Source organism: Carcharhinus amblyrhynchos, chromosome 19 (genome assembly GCF_965287045.1).
Source record: "Carcharhinus amblyrhynchos chromosome 19, sCarAmb.v2.hapA, whole genome shotgun sequence".
Lineage (NCBI taxonomy): Eukaryota > Metazoa > Chordata > Chondrichthyes > Carcharhiniformes > Carcharhinidae > Carcharhinus > Carcharhinus amblyrhynchos.
Window position 1 is genome coordinate 399,397 of NC_137342.1, and position 26,291 is coordinate 425,687.

Sequence of the window (26,291 nt, forward strand, 5' to 3'; positions counted from 1 at the left end):
CTTCAGTTTTTTCCAACATTTTGAATAAACTTAATGACTGAACCTTTCTCAAGTAGAGAAATTCTAAAGGTCCACAATCGAGTGAAGAGATTTCTCCCCATCTGAATCTTGGCTGATCCCAACTTCTGGACTCCCTGGCAGGGAAACTTTTGCACATTTCAATTAGATCACCTCTTATTCTCCTAACTTTCAGTCTCCTCAATCGCTCTGGAACAGTCATAAAAATGTTATTGCTCTTATAGTAACATGTTTAATATTGAGTGATGGGTCACAGAACAGAAGCTGTAAATGCAGAAAGATTAGTGAAAATTAGTTTCACATTTTAATGCTCTTTAATTATTTTGAAATAAGCAAATGAACAAACTGTGGGTCCAATGTTCCTGAGGATTACAAACTTAGTGCTTATAAACTGACAAAAATCACAAAGTTATATTTTACACCAGATAGCTTATAATTAAAAATTGACTAACAGCAGGTTCTGTCAGATACCAAGTACAACTTGGAGAAACTTGATCGAACATTTTGATTCTTAAAATGTGCAATGATTTATTCAAATGAGAATTCCTTTGAACAAGTTTTAGATATTTCTAAAATATGAAATTTTATACATTATAGTATATTGTTTTGTAGAATTAGTCAAATTACAGGAACATTGACTTCTGTATTGAAGGATGTTACATCATGAGAACGATAGCTTGATGCAAAATAAATCAGTGCTTGTGGAGTTCAGACTGAGACACTGGGGCAGTGCAGCACAAATGTAACCTCAGAAATTAATATATGAATCTAAAAGCTTTATGGATCATCCTGTCACTCCCTATCTGGATTAACTGCAATAATTATAATGGTTCTGCTTACTGCACCCAAAACCACATTATAATTCGCAGCATTTGCTTCATGTTATGTAAGGCCTAATGCAAATTAGAACTTTGATATATGTAGCTTCATTACATGGCCACAATTCCATTCAGACATATTTCAGTCAAATGGTTTTCTGTTGTGTAAGACAAAGCTTGAATTAAGTTGAATAAATTAGATTGTCAAAAGGAAAACCAAAATGGAAAAGGCTCTGTAACAAGCGCTGAGATTTCTAAACACAATGTGGGTCCTGTTGGCCCATCTCCACTCTAATTAGAGCTCTTCATACTGCAGAAACTAGGCATCAGAAACTAGCCAGGACACTAATGGGCAGATTCACGTTCTGCAACGGAAAGTCCAAGACTGCAAAATGCACAATAACAGTTTCAAGCACAAGAAACAAGCCACATGAAAGTATAAATTAGCTACAAAAACCATAAACAGTGAAAGGGCACGAGCGGAACTGACAATACACTATCCAGTTTCTTTGTAAATGGCACCATGACATTTTTCCACGTTTGAGTTTGAAGATGGATTGTTTCACGAATCATCATTGTTCGATTTGGCCACTTCATCTAGAGAAAGAAATGTTACAGGATCAAAAAACACAATCTTTCCAATGTAATATTCTGATTGTGAGACATTAAAATTACCTTTACCTCAAACTATACAGACATTGGGGTGCTCCCACCCTTCTTTACAACATCCCAGTTTGCTCCCTTCGTGTGTTAGCAATAATTGTAACCTCAGCTGAGTAAGAGAGATTAGAAAATGGGGAATGACAGCTTGCATTGATAAGGCACTGGTAACATTCTAAAAATCTCAAGATGCTTTGCAGCAAATCTTCAGAACAAAAACTGACACTGGGCCACAAGTGGCAATGACCAAAATCTTGGTCAAGAGTTAAGTTTTACTTTTATGGAGAAAAAGAGTTTTAGAGAGGAGATTCCAGTGTTCGGAGCCTATGCCACCACATCATTTTTGTAGAATGCCACCCATTTAAAGAATACCTTGTGACTGAAATTTCCTATCCTTTGATCCATTCTGTACAGATCTGAACGAGTGGCATTTCCATTCCAACTTGGAGTTATTCTGGAGAATCACAGGTTTACGGAAAGTGGAAGATGAGAGGCTGGCCAGAATATGAACAAAACATGTACAGGAGATTTTGGAAGATAGGATGTGATAGGGCAAAATCAGATGATGTTACATCAACGAACATAGATGATCATCACAATAAGGAAATACATGGTCAGGGGCTCAATCTTGACAAGTGTGGTCCCATCCTATTATACACGAGTGGAGTGGTATTGATGGAGGATTGTGTCAAAGGCTGCAGACAGGTTGAGGGGGAGTTTTTACCTCCAAAGTCACTTTCGATATCACTTGAAAGTTTAAGAGCAGTTTCGGTACTGAGCAGGAGCAGGTATTAAATAGCGGAATTCAAATATCGAGTTCTAGGAGAGATGAAGAGCTGCTTATAGAACATAGAAAAGTACAGCACAGGAACAGGCCCTTCAGCCCACGATGTTGGTTGTGCTGAATGTGGCATCAAATCAAACTAAACCCTTCTGCCTACCCTTGCTCTGTATCCCTCTATTCCTCGCATATTCATGTGCTTATCTAAAAGCCCTTCAACACCCCTATTGTGTCTGCCTCCACCACCACTCCTGGCAGTGCCTTCCAGACACCTACCACCCTCTGTGTTAAAAACTTGCCCCTCTTCTCCTTCGAACTTTCCTCCTCTCACCTTAAGTGCATGCCCCCTAGTATTAGGCATTTCAACTCTGGGAAAAAGATTCTGTCAACCCAATCTATGCCGCTCATTATTTTATAGATTTCTATCAGGTCTCTATCAGGCCCTATCACATCCTATCTTCCAAAATCTCCTGTACATGTTTTGTTCAGATTCTGGCCAGCCTCTCATCTTCCACTTTCCGTAAACCTGTGATTCTCCAGAATAACTCCAAGTTGGAATGGAAATGCCACTCGTTCAGATCTGTACAGAATGGATCAAAGGATAGGTAGTAGTTCAGGCGGGTTCAATTTTGTCTTTTAAAAAGCATTTAGATAGTTACATGGGTAAGATTGACATACAATCAGGGCCTGTTTCCATGCTGTAAACCTCAATGATTTTATGACACTCTCCAAAGCTTCCACATTCTTCCTTTAATTCTTTGAGAAAAGAACTGGTGACAGCCAATTTAAAGGGGAGATTACCATTACCCGAGGACCGAAAGCAATTAACAGCATCAGCTTCCATCATCAAGCTACAAGTTTCAAAGAGTACATTTTGTCCCTTCGAAGCCCCAGCTTCCCAGTGCCGAAACCACCCACCTGGCAGTGAACAAAAAAACTACAGCAATGAAGAAACAAGGCAGGACTACAGCAGAGATTATTAACACTTCAGCCCAATGCACCTGAAAACAACCAATTCTAAAAAGAAAAGATCATTTGAGTATGGTTCACTGACTGATCCACACAGCTTGCTGATACAGAATACTGCAGTGACATTTGAACTTAAGGGTCACTGTCAACCATTTCTTAAACAGTCTGTCCTAAAATATTTCATACATCATAGAATCATATAGCGCAGGTGGTCATTCGGCCCATCGAGCCCGTCACAAATTTGATTGAGTTTTTTGAAGGGATAACCAAGAAGGCAGATGAGGCAGCGCAGTTGATGTTGTCTACATGGACTTTAGCAAGGCCTTTGACAAGGTACCGCATGGTAGGTTGTCGCATGAAGTTAAATCTCACGGGATCCAGGGAGAGGTAGCTAAATGGATACAAAATTGGTTTCTTGACAGAATGTGGAGATGCTGGCGTTGGACTGGGGTAAACACAGTAAGAACACAGTTGTGTGCTGACAGAGGCCAGAGGGTGGTTGTAGGGAGTTGTTTTTCTAACTGGAGGCCTCTGATCAGCGGTGTGCCTCAGGGATCAGTGCCAGGTCCACTGTTATTTGTCATTTATATTAATGATTTGGATGAGAACATAGGAGGCATAGTTAATACGTTTGCAAATGACACCAAGATTGGTGGCATAGTGGACAGTGAAGAAAGTTATTTCCAATTGGAGATCTTGATCAATTGGGCCTGTGGGTTGACGAATGGCAGATGGAGTTTAACTTAGACAAATACAAGGTAATGCATTTTGGTAGACTGAACCAGGGCAGGATTTACTCAGTTAATGGCAGGGTGTTGGGGAGAGTTACAGAACAAAGAGATCCAGGGATACATGTTCATAGTTCCTTGAAAGTGGAGTCACAGGTGGACAGAGTGGTGAAGGAGGTATTCGGCATGCTTGGTTTCATCAGTCAGAACAGGAGTTAAATGTCTTGTTGAATTTGTGCAAGACATTGGTAAGGCCACACTTGGAATACTGTGTATAGTTCTGGTCACCTTATCATAGAAAAGATATGATTGAACTAGAAAGAGTGCAGAAAAGATTTACCAGAACGCTAACAGAACTTGATGGATTGAGTTATAAGAGGAGGCTGGATAGACTGGGATTTCTTTCTCTGGACCGTAGGAGGCTGAGGGGTGATCTTATAGAGGTCTATAAAATAATGAGGGGCACAGATCAGCTAGATAGTCATTATCTTTTCCCAAAGGTAGGGGAGTCTAAAACTAGAGGGCAGAGGTTTAAGGTGAGAGACGAGAGAAACAAAAGTCTCACAGAGGGTGCTGAGTGTCTGGGACAAGAAGCCAGATATAGTAATTGATGCAGGTACAATTTTGTCTTTTAAAAAGCATTTAGATAGTTACCTGGGTACGATGGGTATAGAGGGACATGGGCTAAATGCAGGCAATTGGGATTAGCTTAGGGGTTAAAAAGAAGGGTGGCATGGGCAAGTTGGGCTGAAGGGCCTGTTTCCATGCTGTAAACCTCTATGACTCTTCACTGACCACAATCCCACCCAGGCCCTATCCCTGTAACCCCACATATTTACCCTAGCTCGTCCCCAATACTAAGGGGCAATTTAGCACAGCCAATCCACCTAACCTGCACATCTTTGGACTGTGGGAGGAAATCCATGCAGGCATGGGGAGAACATGCAGACTCCGCACCATGTATGTATATGTGTGTGTGTGTGTGTGTGTGTGTGTATATATATGTATATATATAATATATATATATATCTTTGAATACAATTAATTTTCTCCTGTTCTTACCAACAGCCATTACAGTTACAAATCATATGTGAAATCAAGAAGCAAAGTTTTAATGTCACCTCTCAGTACAGCTGTACTTAATATTTACTCTGTTTCACTGGCAAAGGTACAGACCAAGTTCAGATTGTTCCCATATCCAAATCAAATCAGCTCTTCTCAGTCAGATCACGAGTTGGGATTACATAAGTGACCATGCTCGGTGTGACTTTCACTGAAGTGAATGTCAAAAATAAGACAACAAACTCCTGTTCTCTGGAAGGTTGGTAATAATGGCCCGGATTTTCTAACCAGCAGCAGAAAGCGAGGACACAGTGAGCCAGTTCAATGCTGAGTGCTTCCTAAGTGAGTACAGTAAAAAGTCTGACAACACCAGGTTTTAGTCCAACCTATTTATTTGATAATATACTCACAAGCTTTCGAGGGACACCCTCTTCGTCAGGTGAATGGAGAGTTCTGGCCTCAGACAGAGCATATAAAGCACAGACAGTTTAGAGATTACTGATTAGAATGCGAATCTTTACACCTAACCTGCTGTTCACTTCCCAAGTGAGGCAGTGAGGTGAGTCAGGAGGCTCTGTGATTGAAGGTAGCTACAGATGGAGTTTAATTTAGACAAATGCAAGGTGATGCATTTTGGTAGACTGAACCAGGCCAGAACTTACTCAGTTAATGGTGAGAAGCTGGGGAGAGTTACAGAACAAAGAGATCTAGGGGTACATGTTCATAGCTCCTTAAAAGTGGAGTCACAGGTGGACAGAGCGGTGAAGGTGGCATTCGGCATGCTTGGTTTCATCGGTCAGAACATTGAATATAGGAGTTGGGACATCTTGTTAAAGTTGTACAAGACATTGATAAGGCCACGTTTGGAATACTGTGTGCAATTCTGGTCACCCTATTATAGAAAGGATATTAAACTAGAAAGAGTGCAGAAAAGATTTACTAGGATGCTACCTGGACTTGATGGATTGAGTTATAAGGTGAGGCTGAATAGACTGGGACTTTTTTCTCTGGAGCGTAGGAGGCTGAGGGGTGATCTTATAGAGGTCTATAAAATAATGAGGGGCACAGATCAGCGAGATAGCCAATATCTTTTCCCAAAGGTAGGGGAGTCTAAAACAAAAGGGCATAGGTTTAAGGTGAGAGGGGAGAGATACAGAAGTGTCCAGAGGGGCAATTTTTTCACAGAGGTTGGTGTGTGTGTCCGGAACAAGTTGCCAGAGGTAGTAGTAGAGGAGGGTACACAATTTTATCTTTTAAAAAGCATTTAGACAGTTACATGGTTACGGTGGGTACAGGAGGATATGGGCCAAATGCGAGCAATTGGGATTAGTTTAGGGATTTAAAAAAAAAAGGCAGCATGGACAAGTTAGGCCAAAGGGCCTGTTTCCGTGCTGTAAACCTCTATGACTATGACTATAATAAAATCCCAGCCCCTTTCTCTTCATGAACTGAGGGCTCACACTTCAGCTCTATCTTCACTTCATTATTTCCAGCTAGGCTCCCTCCCCAACTCTCCCCCTCCGCCCCCCCACCCCCAACTGCCTCGCATTGCCAATGTTCACCCTCCATCCCACTGACAAGCTTCAGTCCCCAAATACCCTGACACCATCCACCCTTCCCCAAAACACCCACCTCACACTGCTCTCAACAAATCCCTACCTCCCCAATGCTGCTCCCACCCCCAAACTTCCTCACTACCCCTCTCCCCACCCCCAACATCACCCTTCACAGACCACCTTACCGCCCTTCTCACCCCCACACCTCACCCGTCTTTCACCCCACACCCCCAATACCACCTAACCCCCTCCATATTTGACTGTTATCATTGAAGATCCAGGTGTTTTTTTTAAACTGCAATGCTAGGGTTCCAGTTTCGCTGAAATTGTGTTACCACAAAGACATGATTCCTGATAAAGCCCAGTGGAGAGTTTTACACTGCATTACTGGAGAACGTAGCCAGTACATAAAAACACAATGTATATCTGGTTTCTAATGGGTCCGTATCCACACATCCACTCAATACTTACCATCCCTCTCTTTTCTCTCCTGACTTTCTTCAGCTGCAGACTGATCCCCTCGGAAGAAAATCCTAGCACTACTCAGTGAGAAATACAGCAGCTCAAACTCCTGAATGGAAAGAGGAAGTATACAAATGTCACACAAACAAGCCCTATTAACTGGTCACACTGCTCCAATATTACACAATAACAAGATGTATTCATAAAGAGTTTCCATAGTCAACCTCTCCCCCATAAAGCAGGCATATTTTCCTTATTCACATAGCAAAAATTTAATGGTCTCCTGCCTTAACAATCACAAATACTAAGATTTTTTGGAGTCTGTATCTTCAGGAGATGTTTAGAAGATGCAAATAAAAGGATAGCCTCGTTCAACAACAAACAAACAGCTGGTGGAATGTAATAGTTCTAAGTCCTTGAACTGGATTTATTTCAGTTTTTAATTAATCCATGAACCAGTTTTAGTTGTCTTGCCTGTTCTGCTACTGGTTTAGATGGTCACACTTTTATAGAAGTCAGAAAAATCAAGCGCTAGTGTATGATCAGAATTGCAAGCTGGGCTGGCATTTCAGAACACTACCAAGACTGTGCTGAATGGGCACAAGTGCCAAGCTGTGAGACATTAAACCCTATTTGCTTGCCCAGTTGCAGGCAAAATGCTCCATGGCAATATTTAAAGAGCAAAATGCCACCCTCAACAAGCAGACTGATTATTCATTCACTCAGAACCTTGCAATGTCAGTATGTAAGTCATTACACTTACATTAATCCATGTTCCTTTGCCCTGAGAATCAGCAGCAGTAATAAATTCCGATTAATAGCCTGTTTCTAAAAATGCTTTGATGAGAATTCATCTCACTTTATCTTTTCACGTTCCCTTTTTGTTTAATTCTTACTGGGAGCATGTGGGCAGATTTCGCTCACCAAAACATTCTGCTTTTGATTTTGCTTACAAAGTTTCAGCCGCACAGCTTAATTGCCACCCAGTATTTTAATTATACACACACACTTTTAATTACATCGTCAGATCAAGCTGGACTTGCATTTTCACTTATGCTGCTGTCTGTGAAGAGTAACAAAAATCAGAAAGGAGTAGGTGTACCTGTAAATAAATGTCCAACCTTTTCTGGGTTAGATTCATTGTTTGCATGAGCTTTTCGTCTTGATTAGTCGACTGCACATTTTGCTGCTTGACAACCGCATTCTTCTCTTTCATATATTTTTCTCTCACTGACTGAAACCAGTGTAACGAGTCAAATTCCTGATACTGATCCAACAGCTTCAGAATGTAGGCAACACCTGCAATCATGGAGGAATCATCAGTAACACACACAAACTGGAGAAAGACTGACAGGAAGGTCTGTAACAGAACAATGGGCGATCTTTAAGAGAGAGATGTTCAGGTACAAGCTAGGTACATTCCAACAGTGGCAAAACGTAGGGGAACAAAAACCAGTGTTCTTTTGATGCTGAAGGAGAGAGAATTTGATGACATCAAAAAAAGGTGTAAGATGCATAGTAGGTGAATTCTTCACGTGAGAATCTGGTCAAATACAGTTAAAGGAAGGTGAATAAGAAAATAAGACTGGTAAAGAGAGAATAGTGGTCAATATAAAAGCAAACCCATAAATCTTCTACCAACATGGAGGTATCATGAAGTGAAGTGAGCCCTATTAGGGAATAAAGCTGAAACATGCTTAGAAACCCAAGAGAATAAGTAGAAGGCGTGTGACAAATTATCAGCAGAAGGGGAGATTGTACAAACAATAGATTGGGTTAAAATTAAGAGGAAGGTGGTGCTGGAAAGGCTGGCTTTACATGAGGTAGATAGGTCATCTGGCCCAATGACATCGCTAAAGGTGTGGGAGTGGAGACAGAAAAGCTTGACAATTTTCCAAACTTCCCTAAGTATGGGGAAGGCGTCAGAGGATTGGAGAGTAGGAAATGCAAAACTCTGGTTCCAAGAAGGCCATTTCTAGCAATCACAGGTCAGTTAGTTTATTTAATCATTAATAATGGTTAAAGTTTTGGAAACAACAAACGCAGGGGGAAGATCAGCCAACACCACTTGGCGAGGTTTGAGTTAATTAAGGAGAATAAGAAATCTCTCAATACCAGGTTAAAGTCCAACAAGTTTATTTGGTAGTAAACGCCACTAGCTTTCAGAGCATTGCTCCTTTGTCAGATGACTGGGGAGTTCTGATCATAAACAGGACATATAAAGGCACACAGTTTACAGAATACCAATTAGAATGCAAGTATTTACACCTGTAAATAGGGCTTTAAACTAACTGGGGGGGGGTGCAGGGGTAGAAGATTTTACAATGTCTAAAGTAAAAGAGAGGGTACGGGCACAGGAAAATGTTGAGGATGACCCAATAATAAAGGGAGTAGGGGGCATGAGAAAGGTTGGTAGTGTTCCTTCAAATAGGGTCCAGATAAAAGGCTGGGATAAATACACTTTACCCGAATGCACGAAGCATTCGGAACAAAGTGAATGAGCTGGTGGCGCAGATCAGCACAAATGGATATGATCTGGTGGCCATTACGGAAACGTGGTTGCAGGGTGACAGGGACTGGGAGCTGAATGTCCAGGGGTATCAAGTGTTTAGCAAGGAAAGGAAGGAAGGAAAAAGGGGGTCGGGTAGCTCTGCTGATTAAGGATAACATCAGGGCGGTAGTAAGGGAAGATATAGGCTCCAAAGAGCAGAACGTGGAATCGTTGTGGGTGGAGATAAGGAACAGTAAGGGGAGGAAGACGCTGGTGGGTGTGGTCTATAGGGCCCCAAATAATAACTTGGAGGTTGGGCGGGCTATAAACAAGCAAATAAATGATGCGTGCAGAAATGGAACGGCGATAATTATGGGGGGTTTCAATCTACATATTGATTGGTTGACCCACGTCGGACACGGTGGGCTTGAGGAAGAGTTCTTGGAATGCTGCCGGGATAGTTTCCTTGAACAGTGTGTGTTGGAGCCGACGAGGGAGCGAGCTTCTCTTAGATCTGGTGTTGTGTAACGAGGGGAAGAATTAGGGATCTTGTGAGGGATCCTCTTGGGACAAGTGATCATTGTATGGTTGAGTTTTTGATGCAGATGGAGGATGAGAAAGTAGGGTCCCGAACCTGTGTCCTCTGTTTGAACAGAGGGGAGTACGATAGGATGAGAGCGGAATTGGCAAATGTAGATTGGGGGCACAGATTGGTCGGTAGGACTGCTGAGGAACAGTGGAGGATCTTTAAGGAGATCTTTTTCGGTGCTCAGCAGAAATATATTCCGATGGTAAAGAAGGAATGTAGGAGAAGGGATGATCAGCCGTGGTTATCAAAGGAAATAAAGGAGAGTATTAAATTAAAAGCTGATACTTTTAGAGTGGCTAAAAGTAGTGGGCAAGTAGAAGATTGGGAGAGGTTTAAAAATCAACAAAGATTGACTAAGAGGTTGATAAAGAAAGGGAGGATAGACTATGAAGCTAAACTAGCACTAAATATAAAAAAGGACAGTAAGAGTTTTTACAAATATATAAAGAGGAGGCTGGCTAGGGTGAATGTTGGACCCTTAGGAGGATGGGAGGGGGGATTTAGTGGTGGGAGATGAGGAAATGGCTGAGGCCTGAAATAAGTTTTTTGCCTCGGACTTCACGGAAGAGGACGCAAATGATTTGCCAGGTATTAAAGATAGAAGGATGGTAGGAGTTGAGGGCCTAAATGCGATTACTGTCACGAGAGAGGTAGTGCTTGATAGACTAACGGGACTGATGGTGGACAAGTCCCCAGGACCGGATGGAATGCATCCAAGGGTTCTGAAGGAAATGGCAGAGGTGATAGTAGATGCCTTAGTGATTATTTACCAGACTTCGCTGGATTCCGGGGAAGTGCCGGAAGATTGGAAAACGGCTAATGTTACACCGCTGTTTAAAAAAGGTAGCAGGCAAAAGGCAGGGAATTATAGGCCGGTTAGTTTAACATCTGTTGTTGGAAAAATGCTTGAATCCGTCATCAAAGAAGAAATAGCGAGGCACCTAGAGAAGAATTGTTTGATAGAGCAGACGCAGCACAGATTCCTTAAGGGGAAGTCGTGTCTGACGAATTTATTGGAATTCTATGAGGATGTGACTAGTGCGGTAGACAGAGGGGAACCGGTGCATGTGGTGTTTCTCGATTTTCAAAAGGCGTTTGATAAGGTGCCTCACAAAAGGTTGCTTCAGAAGGTTAGGGGGCATGGAGTCGGGGGTAAGGTGTTAGCGTGGATAGAGGATTGGTTGTCTAATACGGAGCAGACAGTTGGTATCAATGGGTGCTAGTCTGATTGGCGGTTGGTAACTCGTGGAGTGCTGCAGGGATCGGTGCTGGGGCCTCAGCTATTTACCATTTATATAGATGATCTGGAGGAGGGGGCTGAGTGTAGGGTGACGAAGTTTGCTGATGACACAAAGATAAGTGGAAAAGCAAATTGTGCGGAGGGTGTGGAAAGTCTGCAGAGGGATCTGGATAGGCTGAGCGAGTGGGCGAGGACCTGGCAGATGGAGTACAATGTTAGCAAGTGTGAGGTTATCCACTTTGGCAGGAATAATAGTAGGAGGGATTACTATTTAAAGGGCAAAAAGCTGCAGCATGCTACGGTGCTGAGGGACCTGGGGATCCTTGTGCATGAGTCGCAAAAACCCAGTCTGCAGGTGCAGCAGGTGATCAAGAAGGCAAATGGGATGCTGGCCTTCATAGCGAGGAGGATAGAATATAAAAGTAGGGAGGTCTTGCTGCAGCTGTACAGGGCATTGGTGAGGCCGCAGCTGGAGTACTGTGTGCAGTTTTGGTCGCCGCACTTGCGCAAGGATATTTTGGCCTTGGAGGGAGCGCAGAGGTGGTTCACTAGGCTGATACCGGAGATGAGGGGGTTGGACTATTAAGAGAGACTAAATAGGCTGGGTCTGTACTTGGAGTTTAGAAGGATGAGGGGGGGATCTTATAGAGATGTATAAGATAATGAAAGGGATGGATAGGGTAGAGGTAGAGAGATTCTTCCCGCTCAGAAAGGACAGCAGGACTAGAGGGCACAGCCTCAAGAGGGGGGGGGGGGGGGGGGGGGGTGCAGTTTAGAACGGAGTTGAGGAGGAACTTCTTCACTCAAAGGGTGGTGAATCTCTGGAATTCTCTGCCCGTTGAAGTGGTAGAGGCTACCTCGCTAAATTTATTTACGACACGGGTAGATAGGTTTTTGTCAGACAAGGGAATTAAGGGTTATGGGGAGAAAGCAGGAAAGTGGAACTGAGGATCTTCAGATCAGCCATGATCTTATTGAATGGTGGGGCAGGCTCGAGGGGCTAGATAGCCTACTCCTGCCCCTACTTCTTATGTTCTTGTGTTATGTTTATGTTCTTACCTAAACAAGTCTTAAAGATGCAGACAATGAGTGTGGAGATAGCATTAAGTATAGGTTAAAGGGATGTGTATTGTCTCCAGACAGGACAGTAAGTGAGATATTGCAAGCCCAGGCAACTCATGGGTGTTACAGATAGTGTGACATGAACCCAAGATCCCGGTTGAGGCTGTCCTCATAGAAACACAGAAAAACTACATTACAATACAGGCCCTTCGGCCCAAAAAGTTAGGCCGAACATGTCCCTACTTTAGAGATTACTAGGCTTACCTATAACCCTCTATCTTACTAAGTTCCATGTACTTACTTAAAACTCTCTTAAAAGATCCTATGGAATCCACCTCCACCACCACGCACCCACCACTCAGAGAAAAACTTACCCCGACATCTCCTCTGTACCTACTCCCCAGCACCTTAAACCTGTGTCCTCTTGTGACAACCATTTCAACCCTGGGAAAAAAAACTTCTGACTATTCACTCGATCAATACCTCTCAACATCTTATACACCTCTATCAGGTCATCCCTCATCCTTTGTCTCTCCAAGGAGAAAAGGCCGCGTTCACTCAACCTATCCTCATAAGGCATGCTCCCCAATCCAGGCAACATCCTTGTAAATCTCCTCTGCACCCTTTCTATGGCTTCCACATCCTTCCTATAATGAGGTGACCAGAACTGAGCACAGTACTCCAAGTGGGGTCTGACCAGGGTCCTATATAGCTGCAATATTATCTCTCGGCTCCTAAGCTCAATTCCTCGATTGATGAAGGCCAGTACACTATACGCTTTCTTAACCACAGCTTCAACCTGTGCAGCTGCTTTGAGCGTCCTATGAACTCGGACCCCAAGATCCTTCTGATCTTCCAGACTGCCAAGAGTCCTACCATTAATATTATATTCTACCATCTTATTTGACCTGCCAAAATGAACCACTTCACGTTTATCTGGGTTGAACTCCATCTGCCACTTCTCCGCCCAGTCTTGCATCCGATCAATGTCTCGCTGCAACTCCTGACATCCCTCCACACTACCCACAACACCTCCAACCTTTGTGTCTTCAGCAAACTTACCAACCCACCCCTCCACTTCCTCAGCCAGGTCATTTATAAAAATCACAAAGAGTAAGGGTCCCAGAACAGATCCCTGGGGCACTCCACTGGTGACCGACTTCCATGCAGAATATGACCCATCTATAACCACTCTGCCTTCTGAGGGCAAGCCAGTTCTGGATCCACAAAGCAATGTCCCCTTGGATCCCATGCCCTCTCACTTTCTCAATAAGCCTTGCATGGGGCACCTTATCAAATGCTTGCTGAAGTCCATATATACGACATCTACTGCTCTTCATCAATGTATTCAGTCACATCTTCAAAAAATTCAGTCAGACTTATAAGGCACGATCTGCCTTTGATAAAGCCATGCTGACTATTCTTAGTCATATTATACCTCTCCAAATGTTCATAAATCCTGCCTCTCAGGATCTTCATCAATTTACCAACCACTGAGGTTAGACTCACTGGTCTGTAATTTCCAGGGCTATCTCAAAGGAACAACATCTGCAATCCTCCGGAACCTCTCCTGTCTCCATTGATGATGCAAAGATCACCACCAGAGGCTCAGCAATCTCCTCCCTCGCCTCCCACAGTAGCCTGGGGTACATCCCCATCTGGTCCTGGTGACTTATCTAGCTTGAAGCTTCTCAAAAGACCTAACAACATCCTCTTTCTTAATATCTACACGTTCAAGCTTTTCAGTCTGCTGCAAGTCTGCACTACAACCACCAAGATCCTTTTCCACTGTGAATACTGAAGTAAAGTATTCAGTAACTACCTCTGCTATTTCCTCCGGTTCCATACAAACTTTCCCACCGTCACACTTGATAGATCCTATTCTTTCATGTCTTATCCTCTTGCTCTTCACGTACTTGTACATGCCGCTATGACAACAGACGAATGAACATCGCTCGACAGTCACCAGGCAAGACTGTTCCCTTCCTGTTGGCGAACACTTCAGTTGTCATGGGCATTTGGCCTCTGATCTTTGGGTAAACGTTCTCCAAGGCAGCCTTCACAACATACAACAGCGCGGAGTCGCTGATAGCCAAGTTCCACACATGCGAGGACAGCCTCAACCGGGATCATAGGTTCATGTCACACTATCTTTAACCTCCCTGACTTGCCTGGCCTTGCAATATCTCACTTACTGTCCTGTCTGGAGACAATACACATCCCGTTAACCTCTACTTAACACTATCTCCACTCACACTGTCTGCACTTTTAAGATTTGATTAGGTGTAAAGACTTGCATTCTAGTCAGTATTCTGTAAACTGTGTGTGCCTTTATATGTCCTGTTATATCCCCACTCACCTGACGAAGGAGCAGTGCTCCGAAAGCTAGTGGCATTTACTACCAAATAAACTTGTTGGACTTTAACCTGGTGTTGAGAGACTTCTCGCTGTGTTTACTCCAGTCCAAAGCCAACATCTCCACATCTTAATTGAGGAGGGCCAGGATGGATTTGTAAAATGAAGATCGTGCTTGAATAATTAGCTTTGATGAAATAACACAGAAGATTGATGAAGGGAATGCAATGGAGGTTGTTAGTATGGATTTTAAGAAAGCCTTTGACAAACAGCTGGTTAACAAATCAAAGTCTCCTGAGCAGGATGGTCAGTTCCAAGTAGATAAATTAGCTTAAAGACAGAAAGCGGAATTGTCGTAAATGGTTATTTTTCAGGTCAGTAGACAATGGTTTTCCACAAGGGTCCATGATTTTTATGTACTGCTTGAATTTTGAAATACAAAGTTTACCAAAGATGCCAAACTTCGAGGAGTGGCAAACAGCAAGGATGAAACAAATTGCATCATGACTGATAGGTTGGCAGAATGGGCAGAGATATGGCAAATGGAGCAAAGAAATGAACATAAGAAATGGGAGCAGGCATAGGCCATCTCGTCCCTCAAGCCTGCCCCACCATTCAATAAGATCATGGATGATCTGAAGTGGATCAGTTCCACTTTCCCGCTTTCTCCCCATAACCCTTAGTTCCCTTGTCTATCAGAAATCTATCTACCCGTGACTTAAATATATTTAGCGAGGTAGCCTCCACCACTTCAACCGGCAGAGAATTCCAGAGATTTACCACCCTTTGAGTGAAAAAGTTCCTCCTCAACTCTGATCTAAACTGTCCCCCCCACCCTTATTTTGAGGCTGTGCCCTCTAGTTCTGTTTTCCTTTCTAAGTGGAAAGAATCTCTCTACCTCTGCCCTATCTAGCCCCTTCATTATCTTGTAAGTCTCTATAAGATCCCCCCCTCAGCCTTCTAAACTCTAACGAGTACAGGCCCAGTCTATTCAATCTCTCTTCATAAGCTAACCCCCTCATCTCCGGTATCAGCCTGGTGAACCTTCTCTGCATTCCCTCCAAGACCAATATATCCTTTCACAAATAAGGGGAACAAAACTGCACACAGTACTCCAGCTGCGGCCTCACCAGTACCCTGTACAGTTGCAGCAAGACCTCCCTGCTTTTATATTCTATCCCCCTCGCGATAAAGGCCAACATTCCATTCGCCTTCTTGATCACCTGCTGCACCTGTAGACTGAGTTTTTGCAATTCGTGCACAAGGACCCCCAGGTCCCTCTGCACTGTAGCATGCTGCAGCTTTTCACCCTTTAAATAATAATCCCTCCTATTATCTCTTCCAAAGTGGATAACCTCACATTTGCTAACGTTATACTCCATCTGCCAGGTACTTGCCCACTCACCCAGCCTATCCAGATCTCTCTGTAGACTTTCCGCGCCCTCCATGCAATTTGCTTTTCCACTCATCTTCATGTCATTAGCAAATTTTGTTACCCTACACTCAGCCCCCTCCTCCAGATCGTCTATGTAAATGGTTAACAGTTGAGGCCCCAGCACCAATCCCTGCGGCACTCCTCTAGTCACCAACTGCCAACCAGAAAAGCACCCATTGATTCCAACTCTCTGCTTCCTGTTAGATAACCAATCCTCAATCCATGCCAACACTTTACCCCCAACTCTGTGCACCCTAACCTTCTGCAGCAACCTTTTGAGGCACCTTATCGAACGCCTTCTGGAAATCTAAAAACACCACAACCACCAGTTCCCCTCTGTCTAGCACACCAGTCACATCTTCATAAAAATCCAGTAAATTCATTAAACACGACTTCCCCTTCACAAATCCGTACTGTGTCTGTTTGATCAAACCGTTCTTTTCTAGGTGTCTTGCTATTACTTCTTTGATGATGGATTCTATCATTTTTCCAACTATGGACGTTAAACTAACCGGCCTATAATTCCCTGCCTTTTGTCTGCTACCTTTTTTAAACAGCGGCATAACATTAGCTGTTTTCCAATCCGCCGGCACTTGCCCAGAGTCCAGCGAATTTTGATAAATAATTACTAAGGCATCTGCTATTAGTTCTGCCATTTCTTTCAGAACCCTAGAATGCATTCCCATTCAGTCCCAGGGACTTGTCTACCTTCAGTCCCATTAGTCTAACAAGCACTACCTCTCTGGTGACAGTGATTGTATTAAGGGCCTCATGTCCTACCATCCCTCTATCTTTAATATTCGGTAAGCGGTGTCCTCCGTGAAGACCAACACAAAAAACTTTTTTAAAGTCTTAGCCATTCCCTCGTTACTCACCTCTAAATCCCCCCTCTCATCCTCCAACGATCCAACATTCAATCTAGCCAGTCTCCTCTTCCTTATATATTTGTAAAAACTTTTACTATCATTTTTTACATTTAGAGCTAGTTTAGCTTCATACTCTAACTTTTTCTTTATCGCTTTCTTATTCATTCTTTGATGTTTTTTAAATCTTTCCCAATCTTCTAATTTCCCACTATTTTTAGCCACTCTGTACGTATCGGCTTTTAATTTAATAAATGAGGGGTGATGTATTTTGGCAGCAATGGGGAGAAGCAATATAGACTCCAAGGCACAGTTCTAAACAGTGCTTAGGGACAGAGAAACCTGGAGTGCATATGCATCCATCTTTGCAGACAGTACACCTTGAGAGCAGTTAGCAAAGCAAATGGCATTGTGGGTTTATAACTAGAGTACTGAGTATAAAACCATGGAAGTTATGCTGAATCTTTTTAAAGCTCTGGTCGGAATATTGCATCTAGCTCTGATCGGCGCACTTTAGGAAAGATGTGAGGCACCTAGAAAGAGAACAGAAGAAATTTACCAGGGATGAAGGATTTCATCTACAAGCATAGGTTGGAAAATGTGGCATCATTCTTGGAGCAAAGGAGGCTGAAGGGAAATTTAATAGAGGTGTACAAATTTACAAAAGTTTTGGATAAGAAAGATGAGAAAACTGCTCCAAATAGTTGAAAGTGCAAGGACTAGGGTACATAGATTGAAGGTTTTAGAAAGAAATGCAGGGGAAACAGGAGGAAGAACTTTTCCAGGCAGAGTGGTAATAATCTGGAATTCACAGCCCAACTCTGCTTTGAAAGTCTCTACTAAAACGTGCCTCTATCACATTCAGGTTGTGTACTCCAGATCCTGAATAAGGTTTTCTTCATGTCATCATTGCCTTTTCTGCCAAACAGCTTAAATCAGCATCTTTTAGTTCACAATCCTTCTGTCAAAGGCAACAGTTTCTCTCTATCCTCTCAGGGTCTCTCAAAGTTGCTGGAGATTTGATAGAGGTATTTGAACAATACCTTCTCCACGTAGAACTACCCCAGCTTCTCCAATTCATTCACGTAACTGAAGTCTCTCATCACTGAAACCATTCTCATTGGGACTTTGATGTTGTGGCCATTTCAGAGACATGGATAGAGCAGGGTCAGGAATGGTTGTTGCAGGTCCCGGGGTTCAAATGCTTTAGTCGGAGTAGAGAAGGAGGTAGAAGGGGGGGAGGGGTAGCATTATTGGTCAAGGACTGTATCACAGTGTCAGAGAGGAAGTTTGATGAGGACTTGTCTGTTGAGGTAGTATGGGCGGAGATTAGAAATAGGAGAGGTCACCCTGTTGGGAGTCTTTTATAGACCTCCTAAAAGTTCTAGAGAGGTTGAGGAAAGGATTGTGGAGATGATCCTGGTTAGGAGTGAAAGTAATAGGGTAATTGTTATGGGGGACTTTAACTTTACTAATATTGATTGGAATTGCTATAGCTCTAGCTCGTTAGAGGGGGCAGTTTTTGTACAAAGCGTGCAGGAGGGTTTTTTGAGTCAGTATGTAGATAAGCCAACTAGAGGTGAGGCTATATTGGATTTGGTGCTGGAAAAAGAGCCAGACCAGGTGCTAGACTTGGAAGTTGGGGTGCATTTTGGTGATAGTGACCACAATTCGGTTACGTTCACCTTAGTGATGGAAAGGGATAGGCATGAACCTCAGGCCAGTAGTTTTAGCTGGGGGAAGGAATTATGAGGCCATTGGGAGAGAATTAGGAAGCATAGGTTGGACTAGGAGATTACAGGGACTGGGAACGTCTGAAATGTGGAGTTTTTTCAAGGAGCAGCTACTGCGAGTCTGTGATAGGTATGTCCCTGTCAGGCAAGGAGGAATTGGTAGGGCTAGGGAACCGTGGTGCACTAAAAAAGTTGATTCGTTGGTTAAAAAGAAAAAGGAGGCTTATGTTCGGATGAGACTTGAGGGCTCGAATAGTGCACTAGAAAACTTTAGATTGGCTAGGAGGGAGTTGAAGAGTGAGTTAAGAAGGACTAAAAGAGGACATGAGAAGACTTTGGCTGATAGGATTAAGGAGAATCCTAAGGCGTTCTTTAGGTACGTCAAGAACAGAAGGTTGGTTAGGGCAAGATTAGGGCCAGTTATAGACAGCAGAGGGAAGTTATGTGTGGAACCGGAAGAGATTGGAGAGGCACTGAACGAATATTTCTCTTCGGTGTTCACGCAGGGGGACAAGAATATAGCTGAGGAGGACACTGGGTTGCAGGGGAGTAGAATAGACAGTATTACAGTTGATAAGGAAGATGTGCTGGATATTCTTGAGGGATTGAAGATAGATAAGTCCCCTGGGCCGGATGGGATTTACCCTAGGATTCTCTGGGAGGCAAGAGAAGTGATTGCAGAGCCTCTGGCTCTGATCTTCAGGTCGTCGTTGGCCTCTAGTATAGTATCGGAAGATTGGAGGTTAGCGAATGTTGTCCCATTGTTTAAGAAGGGGAACAGAGACTTCCCCGGGAATTATAGACCGGTGAGTCTCACTTCTGTTGTGGGCAAGGTTTTAGAAAAAATTGTTAGGGATAGGATTTATAGTTATTTGGAGAGTAATGAATTGATTGGAGATAGTCAGCATGGTTTTGTAGCAGGTAGGTCGTGCCTTACTAACCTTATTGAGTTTTTTGAAAAAGTGACCAAAGAGGTGGATGGGGGTAAGGCAGTTGACGTGGTATATATGGATTTTAGTAAGGCGTTTGATAAGGTTCACCATGGTAGGCTTCTGCAGAAAATGCAGATGTATGGGATTGAGGGTAATCTAGGAAATTGGATCAGGAATTGGCTAGCAGATAGGAGACAGAGGGTGGTGGTTGATGGTAAATATTCGTCATGGAGTTCGGTTACGAGTGGTGTGCCTCAGGGATCTGTTTTGGGGCCACTGCTGTTTGTAATTTTTATTAATGATCTGGATGAGGGTATAGTTGGGTGGATTAGTAAATTTGCTGATGACACCAAAGTCGGAGGTGTGGTAGATTGTGAGGAAGGGTGTCATAGTTTGCAGGAAGACTTGGACAGGTTGCAGAGCTGGGCCGAGAGGTGGCGGATGAAGTTTAATGCGGAGAAGTGTGAGGTAATTCACTTTGGTAGGAATAACAGATGTGTTGAGTATAGGGCTAACGGGAGGACTTTGAATAGTGTGGATGAACAGAGGGATCTAGGTGTATGTGTACATAGATCCCTGAAAGTTGGGAATCAAGTAGATAGGGTTGTTAAGAAGGCATACGGTGTCTTGGCGTTTATTGGTAGGGGGATTGAATTTAGGAGTTGCAAGTACTGTGTGCAGTTCTGGTCCCCACATTACAGGAAGGATGTGGAGGCTTTGGAGAGGGTACAGAGGAGGTTTACCAGGATGTTGCCTGGTATGGAGGGGAGGTCCTATGAGGAGAGACTGAGGGATTTGGGGTTGTTTTCGCTGGAAAGAAGGCGGCTAAGAGGGGATCTTATTGAAACATATAAGATGATTAGAGGTTTAGATAGGGTGGATAGTGATAGCCTTTTTCCTCAGATGGAGAAAGCTAGCACGAGGGGGCATGGCTTTAAATTAAGGGGGGGTAGTTATAGGACGGATGTCAGGGGTAGGTTCTTTACCCAGAGGGTGGTGAGGGATTGGAATGCCCTGCCTGCTGCGGTTGTAAATGCGCCTAGTTTGGGGGCGTTTAAGAGATCCGTGGATAGGTTTATGGACGAAAAGGGATTGGTTTAGGTTAGTGGGTCATTGTTTTTTAACTGGTCAGCGCAACATCGTGGGCCGAAGGGCCTGTTCTGCGCTGTAATGTTCTATTTATCTGTTTGCACCCTCTCTTATGTCTTCACATTCTCTTTAAAGTGTAGCATCCAGAAATGGACACAATACTTCAGTCAAGGTTGAACCAGTGTTTTACACAGATTCAACGTAACATAACAACATGCCAATGAGCAACAGAAGGCCATTCAGCCCCTCGAGCTTGCTCTGCCATTTAGTAATAACCTGGCTGATCTGATAGCAACTTCAAATCTGCATCCCACTTACCCTCAATAACCAATCACTCCCTTGGTTATCGATCGGAGCACCCGGAGGAAATCCACGCAGACAATGAAGAGAACCTGCAGACCCTGCACAGGCAATGACCCAAGCCAGGAATCACAGCGCCAGGGATCTGGGATCGATTCTTGGGTCACTCTCTGTGCGGAGTCTGCACGTTCTCCCCATGTCTGTGTGGGTTTCCTCCGAGTGCTTCGGTTTCCTCCTGCAGTCCGAAAGACATACTGTTAGGTGCGTTGGTCATGCTAAATTTTCCCTCAGTGGAGCTGAACTGATGGCGGAGTGTGGCAACCCAGAGGATTTTCATAGTGACTTCATTGCAGTGTTAATGTAAGCCTACTTGTGACAAATAAATAAACTAAACTAAGAATCTATCCACCTCTGCTTTAACATTCAAAGACTTTGCTTCCACCGACTTTTCAGTAATAGAGTTCCAAAGGGTCTGCACACAAAAAAAAATTATCATTTCAGTTTTAAATTGGTGACTCTTTGTTTAAAAACAAAGGCTCCTACTTCCAGATTCACCCAGAAGAGGAATATCCTCTCCACATTCACCCTATCAAGACTCCTCAGGATCTTGTAAGAAATCTCACAACATGAGGTTAAAGTCCAACAGGTTTATTTGGTAGCACAAGCTTTCTGAGCCCTGCTCCTTTACCACGTGAAAGAACCATAGAAAATTACAGCTCAAAAACAGGCCTTTTGGCCCTTCTTGTCTGTGCTGAACTATTTTTTGCCTAGTCCCACTGACCTGCACTTGGACCATATCCCTCCACACCCCTCTCATCCATGAGCCCATCCAAGTTTTTCTTAAATGTTAAAAGTGACCCCGCATTTACCACTCTATCCAGCAGCTCATTCCACACTCCCACCACTCTCTGCATGAAGAAGCCCCCCTAATATTCCCTTTGAACTTTCCTCCTTTCACTTTTAACCCATGCCCTCTGGTTTTTTTTCTCCCCTAGCCTCAGTGGAAAAAGCCTGCTTGCATTCACTCTATCTATACCCATCAAAATGTTATACACCTCTATCAAATCTCCCCTCATTCTTCTATGCTCCAGGGAATAAAGTCCTAACCTATTCAATCTCTCTCTGTAACTCAGCTTCTCAAGTCCCGGCAACATCCTTGTGAACCTTCTCTGCACTCTTTCAACCTTATTTACATCCTTCCTGTAACTAGGTGACCAAAACTGTACACAATACTCTAAATTCAGCCTCATCAATGCCTTATATAACCTCACCATAACACTCCAACTTTTGTACTCAATACTCCGATTTATAAAGGCCAATGTACCAAAAGCACTTTTTATGACCCTATCCACCTGTGACGTCACTTTTAGGGAATTCTGTACCTGTATTCCCAGATCCCTCTGTTCAACTGCACTCTTCAGAGTCCTACCATTTACCCTGTATGTTCTACCTTGGTTTGTCCTTCCAAAGTGCAATACCTCACCACTTATCTGCATTAAATTCCATTTGCCATTTTTCCAGTTGGTCCAAATCCCTCTGCAAGCTTTGAAAACCTTCCTCACTGTCCACTACACCTCCAATCTTTGTATCATCAGCAAATTTGCTGATCCAATTTACCACATCATCATCCAGATCATTGATATAGATGACAAACAACAATGGACCCAACACCGATCCCTGCGGCACACCACTTGTCATAGGCCTCCACTCAGAGAGCATAGAACATTACAGCGCAGTACAGGACCTTTGGCCATCGATGTTGCGCCGACCAGTGGAACCAATCTAATGACCCTCTAACCTAAATTATTCCAATGTTATCCATATGCCTATCCACTGTCCATCTGAATACCCTTAAAGTTCGCGAGTCCACAACTGCTGCAGGCAGGGCATTCCGCGCCCTTACTACCCTCTGAGTAAAGAACCTACCTCTGACATCCGTCCCCTTTTCAGTAATAGAGTTCCAAAGGGTCTGCACACTCCAAATCTGACCCCTCAATTTAAAGCTATGTCCCCTCGTGTTAGCCATCACCATCCAAGGAAAAAGGCGCTCACTGTCCAACCTATCCAATCCTCTGATCATCTTGTATGTCTCAATCACCTCATAACCACCTTCTCTCTAATGAAAATAACCTCAAGTCCCTCAGCCTTTCCTCAATCCTCTACAACCACTCTCTGGCTTCTTCCATTGAGCCAGTGTCGAAACCAATTTACTACCTCTCCCTGTATACCTAGCGACTGAACCTTACTAACTAACCTCCCATGAGGGACCTTATCAAAGGCCTTGCTAAAATCCAGGTAGACAACACCCACTGCCTTCCCTTCATCCACTTTCCTGGTAACCTTCTCAAAAAACTCAGACTGGTCATACATGACCTACCACGCACACAGCCACGTTGACTCTCCCTAATAAGTCCCTGTCTATCCAAATATTTGTAGATCCTATTCCTTATCCCTTCCAATAACTTGCCCACCACTGACGTCAAACTTACTGGCCTATAAATTCCCAGATTTCTTTTGCAACCTTTTTTAAACAACGGAACATGAGCCACCCTCCAATCATCCGGCACCCCCCCCGTGCATACTGATATTTTAAATATATCTGCCAGGGCCCCTGCAAGTTCAACACTAGCCTCCCTCAAGGTCTGTGGGAATACCCTATCTGGTCCTGGGGATTTATCCACTCTGATTTGCCTCAAAACAGCCAGCACCACCTCCTCTTTAATCTGTAAAGGTTCCATGACCTCCCTACCTGTTTGCCCAATTTCCTTAGACTCCATGCCCATTTCCTCAATAAATACGGATGCAAACAAACCATTTATTATCTCCCCCATCTCTTTTGGTTCCACACACAGTCTACCACTCTGGTTTTCAAGAGGACCAATTTTAGCCCTCACTATCCTTTTGCTCCTTACATACCTATAGAAACTCTTTGGATTTTCCTTCACTCTGTCTGCCAAAACAACCTCATGTCTTATAACTTACATTATTATTAACAGTTATTAACTGCAGGGGCTGGGAACAACTGAAATGTGGAGCTTATTCAAGGAGCAGCTACTGCAAGTCCTTGATAAATGTGTACCTGTCAGGCAGGCAGGAAGTGGTCGAGCGAGGGAACCGTGGTGTAAAGAAGTTGAATCTCTAGTGAAGAGGAAGAAGGAGACATATGTAAAAATGAGACATGAAGGCTCAGTTAGGGCACTGGAGAGTTACAAATTAGCCAGGGAACTAAACAGAGCGTTAAGAGGAGCTAGAAGAGGACATGAAAAGACTTTGGCAGATAGGATCAAGGAGAACCCTAAAGCTTTCTACAGGTATGTCAAGATTGGTTGGGCAAGATTACGGCCAGTCAGAGAGAGTAGTGGGAAGTTGTGCGTGGAGTCTGAAGAGATAGGAGAGGCACTAAATGAATATTTTTCGTCAGTATTCACGCAGGAAAAAGTCAAGGTAGTCGAGGTGAATACTGAGATACAGTCTTTTAGACTAGACAGGATTGAGGTACTTGAGGAGGAGGTGTTAGCAATTCTTGAGTGTGAAAATAGGTAAGTCCCCTGGGCCGGATGGGATTTACCCTAGGATTCTCTGGGAGGCTAGGGAGGAGATTGCAGAGCCTTTGGCTTTGATCTTCATGTCGTCATTGCTTACAGGTATAGTGCTGGAAGACTGGAGGACAGCAAATGTTGCCCCCTTGTTCAAGGAGGGGATTAGAGACCATCCTGGGAATTACAGACCAGTGAGCCTTACTTCTGTTGTGGGCAAAGTTTTGGAAAGAATTATAAGGGATAGGATTTATAATCATCTAGAGAGAAATAAATTGATTAGGGATAGTCAACACAGTTTTGTGAAGGGTAGGTCGTTCCTCACAAACCTTAAGTTTTATGAAAAGGTGACCAAAGAGGTGGATAAGGGGAAGGCAGTTGACGTGGTGTATATGGATTTTAACAAAGCGTTTGATAAGGTTCCCCATGGTAGGCTATTGCAGAAAATGCAGATACGTGGGATTCAGGGTGATTTAGCAGTTTGGATCAGGAATTGGCTAGCTGATAGAAGACAGAGGGTGGTGGCTGATGGGAAATATTCAACCTGGAGTTCAGTTACAAGTGGTGCACCTCAGGGATCTGTTTTGGGGCCACTGCTGTTTGTCATTTTTATAAATGACCTAGATGAGGGTGTAGAAGGATGGATTAGTAATTTGCTGACGACACCAAAGTCGAAGGAGTTGTAGACAGTGAGGATGGATGTTACAGTTTGCAGAGGGACATAGATAAGCTGCAGAGCTGGCAAATGGAGTTTAATGCGGAGAAGTGTGAGGTGATTCACTTTGGTAAGAATAAAGGAGTACAGAATATAGAGCTAATGGAAGGACTCTTGGTAGTGTCGACAAGCAGAGAGATCTCGGTGTACATGTGCATAGATCCCTGAAAGTTGGCACCCAGGTTGATAAGGTTGTTAAGAAGGCGTACGGCGTGTTCGCTTTTATTGGTAGAGGGATTGAATTTCGGAGCCGTGAGGTCACGTTGCAATTGTACAAAACTTTGGTGTGGCCGCACTTGGAGTATTGCGTACAGTTCTGGTTGCCGCATTATAAGAAGGATGTGAGGGCATTGGGAAGGGTGCAGAGGAGGTTTACCAGGATGTTGCCTGGTATGGTGGGAAGGTCTTATGAGGAAAGGCTGAGGGACTTGAGGCTGCTTTTGTTAGAAAGAAGGTGGTTGAGAGGTGACCTAATTGAGGCATACGAGATGATCAGAGAGTTAGATAGGTTGGATAGTAAGAGCCTTTTTCCTCGGATGGTGATGGCTAACACGAGGGGACATAGCTCTAAATTAAGGGGTGGTAATTACAGGACGGATGTCAGAGGAAGGTTCTTTACTCAGAGGGTAGTAAGCGCGTGGAATGCCCTGCCTGCAGTAGTTGTGGACTCGCCAACTTCAAGGGCGTTCAAATGGTCAGTGGATAGGCACATGGATAACATTGGAATAGTTTAGGTTAGAAGGTCATTAGATTGGTTCCACTGGTCGGCACAACATCGTGGGCTGAAGGTCCTGTACTGCGCTGTAATGTTCTATGTTTTATGTCTTCTTTTAGCCTTCCTGATTTCCCTTTTATGTAGCTTCTTGTACTTTTTGTACTCCTCGAGCATCTGATCTG

At 43.6% G+C, this 26,291-nt stretch overlaps 1 protein-coding gene across 3 annotated transcripts in view; it reads right to left on the minus strand.

Annotated features, from left to right (window-relative positions):
- Positions 1-313: 313 nt before the first annotated feature.
- washc4 (WASH complex subunit 4) overlaps positions 314-26,291 on the minus strand; it is a 148,112-nt gene continuing 122,134 nt past the window's right edge. For all 3 annotated transcript variants that reach the window (XM_080207118.1, XM_080207120.1, XM_080207119.1), the window contains 3 exons: positions 8,157-8,353; positions 7,064-7,163; positions 314-1,433 (listed from right to left, as the gene is read on the minus strand). In XM_080207118.1, coding sequence (XP_080063244.1) covers positions 1,399-1,433; positions 7,064-7,163; positions 8,157-8,353 — 332 coding nt within the window. In that variant the 3' untranslated portion in view covers positions 314-1,398. The remainder of the gene's footprint in view (positions 1,434-7,063; positions 7,164-8,156; positions 8,354-26,291) is intronic.